Here is a 10,613-nt window from a genome sequence, read left to right as displayed (position 1 = left end):
GTCATGTCTTTGTCTCCTAAGTGATTGTAAGCCTACTTTGACTTATTTAATACATTTATTAATATAATATTATCATATTGTTTTCGTACTTTTTTTTCTTTTTTTTTAAACTTTCTCTTGTGATTTTTGGTCAACCTTATCACGGAAGCGGCTGGACCAATCAACATGAAATTTGGCAGTAATGTAGATGAGTCTGACCTACACTGCACCCGCCAACGGTTTTATGATAGACCCCATATTTGAGGAGGGGGCTCCATCCAAAGAGGGGTTGTCTGGACACACAAAAATGCTTATAATTCAAAAACTTTTCAACAAAAGAGCTTCAGATCTTTTTTGTTTGTTTGTTAACTCTGATGAAGGGCTATCCATTGCAACTACACTTAGCCCCCACCCTACTTGAAATGGGTCGTCTGGACTAACAAAATTGCTCATAACTCAAAAGCTATTCAACATAGGAACTTCAGATTTGTTAGTTGTTTAGCACTGATGAAGGGCTATCCATCAGGTCCACCAATGAGCCCTCCCCCAGCATTACTTTAAGTTTCTTTACTTTATTTTATTTTACTTTATTTCATTTTACTTTGTTAATATAACCACAAAGTCTAAATGAGATTAAAGATCTCTTACAATGAGACATGGACAAAGTAGCAGCCATCAGAAAAATAAAACCTACAAAAAACACAAAAAGTTATAAAACAGAGCCACATGTATTTAAGTACAATAACCTCTCAAGTAAAGCAGTGACATTTCTCCCTCACTGCATATTTAATAAAACACTTTATCACTGATTTAAAAACAAATATTTGCAATTTAAGAATGTTTGAAGATTATTTCAAGATCATGATGCATTGTAGAAATAAACACTGTTTTTTCCTAAATCTGTCAAAGCCTGCATGGTTAAAACTATGAACAGCAACCACTTGGAGGTGCAGCACTAGAGCGGATTGAAAGTGGGGCGCTGACATTTTTGGAAGTTTACCCACTTGTGCTTTGTAAATAAACACGTGAAGCCAAACCAACTAAATCACTGAGTACAGTGCTGAGCGAGAGTTTTTTTTTTTTTTACTCTTTGTTTGGAAATAGTCTTTACAATGACATTTCTCTGTTCTGGCACTGGGTAATTAACTTGTTTTGGTTTTACTGAAAAACAGCTGCTCACAGCTTTTGCCTGATGGCTCAATTTCTGGTGGCAACAGCCAGTGTTTCTGAGCCTCCAGGCAAGACTGCTTATGCAGGAATGCTCAACAATTAAAAACCAAACCAAAAAATAAAATGTAAAATTAATTTGTTGTCAGATTTTTTTAAATATCTTATTCAGATGTAAAAAGGAAACAATACTCTTTGTGGTCACAACCAGTTATCAGTGGAATGATGTTTCTAGACACCAAAAGCAAGGAGAAAAGATAATAAAATGTTAGTCAATTTTTTACACAACTGGAGCTCATTTTGTGTCCTGTAATGAAGTGTGGGCGCGGCGAGGTTTCACAACCCCTCAGAGCCCCGGGGGTAATTTTACTGGCATTATGAATGACATTTTAAAGGAAAAGACTAAATGTCATGGCTGCTCCACAGTGACTTGCCCCGAGGAGCCCTTCTCCTCCCTAAAATATAGAAATCTTCAGACAGAAGGCGTTAAACAGTTTAGCATTTTGAATTTTAAAAACCCATCCTGCCTTTTATAGTAAAAGATTCTTCACAGCTCCAGGCAAGATAATAAGGGTATTTATTAATCAAAGATTTTCTGCAGTGTTTTAATAAAATCACCTAAAAAAGTGACTCAACATTTAGAAAACTTACATACAGCAAGGAAACCACATAAAATGGAGCTCTAGATTGTATTTTAACTGCTTTGAAATTAAATCACTCATCTTTATTGTTATTTTGTATGTACTTACAATATATGATCAAGCAGAATCAATGAGTTTTTTGATTGCATTTTTAATTCATGTTCAGAGAAGGATTTGCTATCACAAAGCTACAGCAGTTCTAATTTTAATTGCTATGCGTTATGATTCATCACCTCCCCAGAGAAAGTCGTGACATTTTTAAAGTCTGCTAAAACCTCCTCCAGAAGCTCAAGGATTCTTGTTGTTGGTATTATATTTTTTTAATCTTTCTTCTGTGTGTACAGAAGTTTGTCTGATCTCCTTTGGATTCTCCACAGTTGGTACTCACAGCAGGGAGGATAATGCCAAATTTCCTTCCTTTTTTTAAAAAATCTGCAGGAAAACTCATGTTGGTGTTCACAAGTTTAGTTTGTTTAAAATGCATGTTACCCCATGACGCAGAAGCTTTGTTTAATCACACTTAGCACCAATAACTCAGCAGTCACTTTGAATTTAGTTTTGAAGTCAGTTTCAAACATTGTTGTGTCCGATTTTTAGCCATTCTTCTTTACAACATTGCTTCAACAAGACCTCTAGTTTTCTTCCAAAATCCTGCAGAAACAAAAAGGGTGGTGTTAGTTTATCATAAACTATTTTTCTATTTTGTTTTTGTTTAATAAATAATGACATGGTAATATCTGTTGTGTACACTTTGAGATTAGATTTGAAATCATTGAAAAACCTGGTAAAGGTCAAATTAAAAAATAAATAAAATATTTTATATATAATTTTAAAAAGTGTAGCTGTACAAACAAACAATTCTACAAAATATATACTGTATTTAAAATTACAGACTGCTTCAGTTTTCTGGAACTGGTTAGGTTTTACAACCTCAGACTTGGAGCAACAAACACCTCACTGCAAAATCTGTTTGAAGGCTCTTGCTACGAAAAGCAGGAGTACAACAAATTAGTTTTGACACCTGAAACAGAGGCACTCCGTTAAGTGGGAAACAAAATCGATTAAAATCAAAAATCGCATTTGGGATGAAAAGTCAGAGATTAGTTTTTTGGGCCATATCGCCCAGCTCTAGTGTCTTGGTCCAACCTGTATTTTGTCTCTAAATTGAAATGGCAGGCAAAGCCACAAATACAAAGTTTTAACAACTTTTTAATAACATGCCTCAGTAGCTTCACAGTTATCCAAATGATTAAGTTTTTTTAAACAAACAGTCAGGGTCGGGTCATTGAGAGTTTGACATGTGTTTAATGTGAGAAATGATGTATCTTTATGACCTCAGTGGGAAAACTAAAAGCTTTAGTGTACAAGTGTGGAAAAAAATGAGATGACCCACAGAGGTTTGTTTGTTTAGTGACTTTGAAATGAGTCTAAAATGACTCAGAGTACGTAAATCACAGTGCCTGTGTTCCATTCTGTACAGGGAAACAGGCGTGCATTTGTAAATTTGGATATTTCTTTTTAAAGAAAGACACGGCAGCTGCTCATTAAAGCTGAGAATGGAGTCTGAGCAAATATGGAAAGGCTTAACGTGGCTAAAACGCAGTTGTATTAGCGGCCGACATGCCTCATTTGGAGGCAGCTGATTTATTATGCAGGAAATTAAATATATTTTACTTCCCCCAAATACTCCCTCAGTTGACAGTGAGGCATCTTTGTGCCAACAAACACATTTTTCTAACTGTGGAGACAAAACTTGTAAAAAGATTAGGTAAAAAACAAGGGATTTCTGATAAGCTGTGACAGTATTTGCAAACATCAGAAGGATTTAAAGATTAGATCCATCAAAAAGTGGAGAAAATGAGCGAAACCTGCTGTGTTCTGTTTTTTCCTGCTTACCTTTTGTATTAAAAGGAAGAAGTGTGGAGGTGACTGACTGTCAGTCAGGCACATTGTACAGAAAGTCGTGACTAACAGCCCCCCTTCTATCTTTTCTCCCACGTTCTCGCTCTCTTTAACATAAGTGTGATTAATGTTTAGTTCCTGAGATGTGGTTGCCATAGTGACATGGGAAATTATTACTTAAGGCTACAGGAAGAAAAAAACAGGCTACGTGAAATATTAACTCTTGTGCTTTTGTGCTCACAAAAGAAACATTGAGTGGAATGCCATCGCTCCTCCCCACATTATAATGGCAGCCCAGCAAACTGGCCAGCAATTGATGCTGCCAACCTCAAATTTACAAAGATCCACAACAGGCTGCAGCATCCTCACCAGAGCAGAGTAACGATTAACACGTCGTAACGTTGTAAAGCCTCTGTATATAAGACACATCAATATAGAAGAGGTTTAGCATCTCTTTAAAAAAGGTTATATTGCCTTTTTATGTCACAAATTTAGACTTAAGTCATCTTAAGTTCAGAAATGACAAACGTATAATAACTGTGGTCAAACCTTGAGAATAACATTACACACAATCTCATGCAATATTGCAATATCATGCACCATCTGTTAGCCTTTATATTGTTATAAATGATTATCAGCTACTGCCACAATTTTAGCTCAATATCTGTAAAAATTATTGAGTTGTACCCATTTTTGTGTAGGCTAAGGCTAATTTTCTGCGACAGGCAGCTCACTTCAGTCTCATGTCAAGATGTTATTCTCAGCATTTGCATGACTCAGCTACTTTCACATCACAGTCAAGGGTGGAGCCAGGGGTGGCCATGGCCACCACAGACAAATCTTTGGCCACCCCATTGACCACCCTGCTGTAAACACCCCTTACACAGTGAAACAACTTTTAGGGGTGTAATAATCCTCCTGAACAGTTGGTGGCAGTGTTTAACAGTTTGAAACATCACCAAGCTCAAAGAAGTGACAAAGAAGTGATTGTTTTCTTTATGTATAGAACATATGCCTATGTAATCTGATTTAGGGTGACAAATGTTCCTGGCCACCCCTATGTGAGTAGTGGTCCCCGTCTGGCCATCCCTGAGAAAAATGTCTGGCTCCACCACTGATCACAGTTTAGCTCAGTATCTGTAAAACTGACTGAGTTGTAGACATTTTTTTTCTGTTGGATAATGTTGATTAGCTGTGGCAGCCATCTTGACTGCTAAAGCTAACCAGTTGCAGAGTGTATAATGTGTATAATTACTTTCTGTCCAGTGATTCCTGAGAGGTTTTACTAGCAATAAATCTTCTTTCAGGCTGGATATCAGATCACTCAGCAGCGCCGGCCAATCGCAGTGGACGGCATGCTCACTTACAGCTTCTTCAGGGAAAAGAGGAGCCAGGTGATCCAGAAACACGTGCACATCAAACAGATCCAGCTGGAACAGGACAGTGGCAAGAGCCTGCACGATGATGTCCGCAGCCAGACGCTCATAGATCTTAACAGAGCAGGTTGGTGAGCTGCCACCTCCAGTGAAACAAGAAGTCTGGGAGTGAGCGGTGTTTTCTTAATGTCAGCAGTTCCCATGAAAACTAACAATACGTTGATTCACCTCTTGTGTTTTGCAGCCAAGGTGCAGCTAATTTGTCTGAAACAATTTTTATTAATGTGTTTTTGAGTGCTTGTTATGAAGACATCAGTACACTGTTCAGAATGACCAATTTGTTTTATTATATTAAACAGGAGATTATTCTAAGTCAACCTTAAAGGGACTGTTCAATTTTTTTCAAAGTGGGTTTCTGTGGAAAGGTTATGAACAATTAATATCTTATTTGTTGTAGATAGCTTTTTAAACAACCTCAATTTGAAGAAATAGTTTAATTCTGACCAGATTGACGAGCTAACAGCTGGTCTAAGTGGGGCCAAGACCAAAGGGGATTAATGTTGCCTTTAAACAACTTTCAGAGCAGTTCATGTGAACACAGGGTGGGAATCTTTAGGCACCTCATGATTCACTTAATCTGAAATATTGTTGGTTTTTGATTATCTTGAAACTGAAATGACTATGGCTTATTTTACATAAATAAACACTAACTAATATTTTTTCATGCCCAACAAAGAGTGCATGATATTACGTCAGAAAACCATATTAATCACAGCCTGCTGACCAGTAATTAGCATGGATGGTAACTTAAGTTTGGAGAGCTAACACAATTAGCATTGTGTATATTACTGGAAATTTCTACACGAATCAAATGTTTAAAAGTCATTACTAAAAGACATACATGTTATAACATCAACTGTTATTTACAGACACATTCCTCAGGGTTTGGAGGGAAAACTGCAGGATTCTTCAACCTCAATAAGCTACAGTGACTCTAGGTCAAACATTTTTGTTTCGTTATATTTTTGAGGGTGGGGCTGGTATTGTTATGTAGCTTTAAACATTTAAGAGCAAAGCAGAGTTGGACAGATCAACTATAAACTTTCTCAATAATCTAAGTGTTGTTTAGGTTTGTCACAGAGCACCGTGGGACACATGCCCTGTGGATTTAAAACTCAGCTGTCTTCCCATGCATCAGGTGTTGGTCTAATGGAGCTGGTGATGGAGCCAGACATGAACTGTGGAGAGGAGGCCGCGGCAGCTGTCAGAGAGCTTCAGCTCATCCTGCAAGCTCTGGGTACCTGTCAAGGCAACATGTCGGGTATGGAAATCACTTTTGTTACTTCCCCTCTAGGTTTTGCTACATTTCTAAATGTGAACTTAGTCTTTTTCCTGTATGCATCCACTTACTTACTTTGTCCTTAGAGGGCCAGATGAGAGTGGACGCAAACGTGTCTGTACACAGACCCGGTGAGCCACTCGGCATCAGGACCGAAGTGAAGAACATCAACAGCGTCCGATTCATGGCCAGGGCTATAGGTAAGAACCAAAAAATAAATATAAATAAAAAAATTAAAAACTACTCAAAAACCTGTGTTAAACTAAATGGCATGTGGGGTAATGTAAATATTCATGAAATTATATAACCATGTTGCCTAAAAAGTTGGTCTCTGTAAAAATCTGAACACGACGAAGTGTAATAATTGCAAATAATTTAAACCTAAAGCTGAAAAGTTGTCATGTCATGGATCATTGTTTTGAATTCTGTAGTGGAAAATCCTCAGGACCCATAAATACAAACTCGGATTCCACCAAATCCAAAATGAAAAACAAACAGATACAGATGTACAGCTGCTGCTTTAAAAATAGCTTAGGTAATTTAGCAAGCTGTCCTTTCTGAATTTTTCAAAAAAAATAAATAAATAGATAAATAAATAAAGACTCTATCAAGCTTGCAATCATATTAGACAATTGGTTTGAAGTGAATCATTTATCAGGAGAAATAGTCTTATTTCAGTGAGTAAGGATAACAACAAATATATCAGCATCTGTACATCACCTCCCAGATAAAAGTATTGGCCACTTATTTTTCCCTGCTCCATCATTACATTTGTTTCAGAGCTGTACAGCAGAAAACATGAACATTTCTGACATGCAAGCGCTTAAACATGGGGCGTTTTTATTTAGGACTTTTATTTTGTTAAATCAAACTCAAACAGCTATATGAAGAGACAATGGATCAGGAAGTGAAGCCGTAAATTCAGCCCTGACAAGTGTTCATATACAGTTAACTGACTTCTCCCAGCTGCTCACTAAAATAAAACGATCTGTCAGATGTAGTTTCACTGACTGTGGTGGTTTCAGCTTCGCTTTAGGCTGACAAAAATCTCGGACAGAAAATGTTTTACAGAGTTTTAATTGGGCCGACGTGAAGAATCTGAGGATTACCAGCAGGCGTTTGATATTTACCACCAAACAAATAGGTGTTTTCTCTTTTGTGTGTTTATTTTCTTTTATATCCAAACAGATTATGAGATCCAGAGACAGATTGGCATCGTGCAGAGAGGAGAGGCGGTGCAAAACGAGACCCGGGCATATGATTCCAAATCAGGGTAAGTGGATGAAAAAGCAGCACGGTGAAGCCAAGATTTAGCCATTACAACACCCTCTGCCTGGGATCGCTGCCTGCTTCATTAGTCCTGAGCTTTGCTGAGGATGAACCATCACGGTAATGATGATGAATAGAGCCATTTGGATGCTGCTGTCGGCCTGTGTTATCTGTGAGCTATGTGCAACTCATGGCTGATGAGCTCGCAGAATGAGCCCGCAGCCTCACAGCTGAGGCCTTGATCATCTTCTGGGGCTCTGGCTCCTTCCCAGAAGTCCTCGCATGTCCGAGGAACACAGAGAAGGCTGTTTAACAGCGTGCATGATTGAGTCTTTCTTTTGAATCTGGCCACAGATCTGACAGTTCTGCTTTAAAAACAACAGCTCTGACTGAAAGGGAGCCCTGCACATATGCTCATTCTTTGTCTGCTATCAGATTTTAGGTTTTATTTTGGGGTATTTATATATATTTTTTATCTGGCCACAAGTCTAAATATATGTATTTACCCAGAAAAAAAATGGAGGGGAGCAATTGTTGCCTAAATGCTTACTCAGAGAGATTGTTTTAAATATGTAAAGTATTTTAAGCAGACTGAAAGGGTTTCAAATCATACTCTCATAAATTTGCAATTCAATTTTATAGCTTAACATATTGAATTATGTTACATCTTATATTTATACAGTGACACTATTCTTTTAATAGGACCATTTAGTATAAATAGACGTGCAAAATCTTAAAGTTTATGAATGAGATGCTAATTGGAAGCAAAGTGGTAAGCTTTTTACATATTTATATCACCTGCCACTGAAAGGTTAATGCAGGTAAATGTATTTTTGTCTGTTATCAAAACATCTCATGGACCATGGATGGATTTTAATGAATCTGGCAACAATGATAATTGTCAACAACTGATTGATAAATAGTCAAACCTAATTACGATGGCCGCCATAGAATATCATTATTAACCAACATAAATGTCTGTAACTCTGTCAATTTTCAAAATAATAACCTAAAACTTGGTGTGGTAGTAGCTGAGAGTCATTCTCAGCACATACTCTGACAGACACCTCTAATGGTATTGGATGAGACTAAAACAGCTTCAACTCTTATCTCAGTTTAAAACTCTGTCATAAAATGAGGTGGGCGATATTCATTCATTCAAGAAATGCCAGACCTTTAATGTTCAAAATATATTATATTGCAGACATCTTATAGACAACCTCGTTGTGTCCTTGGGCAAGGCACTTCACCTGCCTAGCCTGCAGGTGGTGGTCAGAGGGCCCAGTTGCACCGGTGTATGGCAGCCATTTACCATATTATTACTCCATAACCACACAATCAAATGTCATCTGACAGTATTTCTCACCAAAGGTGATTTTTTTTTTTGCCCAGTAGGGGTAGTGATCAGTCAGAACTTAGCCACATATGGGAAGAAAAGGTTGTGCTCACCAACAAAAGCTTCCTCTAATCCAGCCAATCAGAACAAAAGTAAGTGGGTACCTTTTATGGAGTTTGTTTTAAAAGTGACAGAACCTTTAAAAAGTGAATTAACTCAGCATCTAAACCCAGTATGAGTTAAATATGTATTTTTTTAACTGAAAGTCATGCAAAACGTCGTGGAAAATGCTTAAAACACAATAACAAAAACATACAGAGGCATGTTTAAAGTGTATAAGTAGATTTTTTTTCTATTTTATCTTTTTTGTTTTGTTTTGTTTTTAGAAAAACTGTGCCAATGAGGGACAAAGAGGGCCTGAGGGATTACAGGTGAGGGTGAATTTATTTTTAAATTTGCAAAGTGGTGTTTACAGCACAAAAGTTTCTCTTTCATTTATCATAGTTTTATCTGAGACCCTAATAAAGAGACCCCCCTTTCCACTTCTTTCCCTTGACTCCTTTTGCTTTTCTTCAGGTTTATGCCAGAGCCCAACCTGCCTCCTCTGATTATATACGAAGACGACACTTCTCTGCCCTCTGGCATCGAGCCATGCCAGGCGGTGTTGGTGCAGAAAATAAAGGAAATGCTGCCAGAGCTACCCAGCGTCAAAAGAGAGCGGCTGGTGCAGACCTACGGCATCCTGCCAGAACACAGCTTCACCCTGGTGGTGCGCTTTTATTTTTATTTTTATTTATAGCGTCTGGAAACGAGCATTCACTGAGAAATTTCCTGGCATATTACAGTCGATCCTTCAGATCAGAGAGACATTATCTCGTATACACTTGTTTGTGACTTGCAGATTAATGAAGCCTTTTGGGATAGATAGTTAATTCAATAATCTGTATGCTTAAAGATGAAACCATTTCCACGGTGTTGTTGCTGCAGAGTGAAGGGTTGACGGAGTATTTTGAGGAGCTAATGAAGGGGACCAAGAAGGAGCCGAAGAAGGTGATTGGCTGGGTGACAAATGACCTGCTGGGTCAACTTAAACAGAGAGACATCAGTGTGATCCAGAGGTGAGAATCATTCGGACTAACCGATATGTGTAACGTTGATTATTGGAAGTTTATGCAGATGTGATTGGTTTTTGCATGATTTACTTGTTGCTGTGTTGAGTCAGAAGTAAAACAGGTTCAGTTAATGGATTTTATTGTAGCTGCTCTCGGCTTGAGAATCCAAAAAAAAAAATTGATTTTCTAAATTTACTCTTTAAAACTGACTGGCAAAAAAATGAGTCATGTTTTTATCCAATTTAGACATTAACAGGCTGAAATCTTGACCTTCATCCCTTTTTTTTCTTTTGCTTTCTGTCAACTTATTGTTTATAATGAAAGCCTAAAACTGTCTAAAAACTATGAAAAAACCCTCTGCAGATCTAATCTGTTTCTATCAGCCTGTAGACAGCCTGTCAGCTGGAAGAAGCTGCATTTTACAGATTTTGCACTTTATTCTAAAATTCTAGTCTTTCCAGTTAATTTGGACATGAAAAGAGTTATTTATTT

At 37.6% G+C, this 10,613-nt stretch overlaps 1 protein-coding gene across 1 annotated transcript in view; it reads left to right on the top strand.

Moving 5' to 3' along the window:
- Window positions 1-4,996: 4,996 nt before the first annotated feature.
- Window positions 4,997-10,613, top strand: part of gatb (glutamyl-tRNA(Gln) amidotransferase, subunit B) — a gene marked incomplete at its 5' end in the record, with an annotated part of 8,138 nt that continues 2,521 nt past the window's right edge. The window contains 7 exon segments of the mRNA XM_014020680.1: window positions 4,997-5,192; window positions 6,264-6,386; window positions 6,491-6,604; window positions 7,593-7,677; window positions 9,396-9,440; window positions 9,586-9,778; window positions 9,997-10,127. Coding sequence (XP_013876134.1) covers window positions 4,997-5,192; window positions 6,264-6,386; window positions 6,491-6,604; window positions 7,593-7,677; window positions 9,396-9,440; window positions 9,586-9,778; window positions 9,997-10,127 — 887 coding nt within the window.

This window comes from Austrofundulus limnaeus, unplaced genomic scaffold (assembly GCF_001266775.1).
Source record: "Austrofundulus limnaeus strain Quisiro unplaced genomic scaffold, Austrofundulus_limnaeus-1.0 Scaffold263, whole genome shotgun sequence".
NCBI lineage: Eukaryota > Metazoa > Chordata > Actinopteri > Cyprinodontiformes > Rivulidae > Austrofundulus > Austrofundulus limnaeus.
Note: the sequence above shows the minus strand (reverse complement) of the source record. Positions and strands in the feature narration are given on the sequence as shown.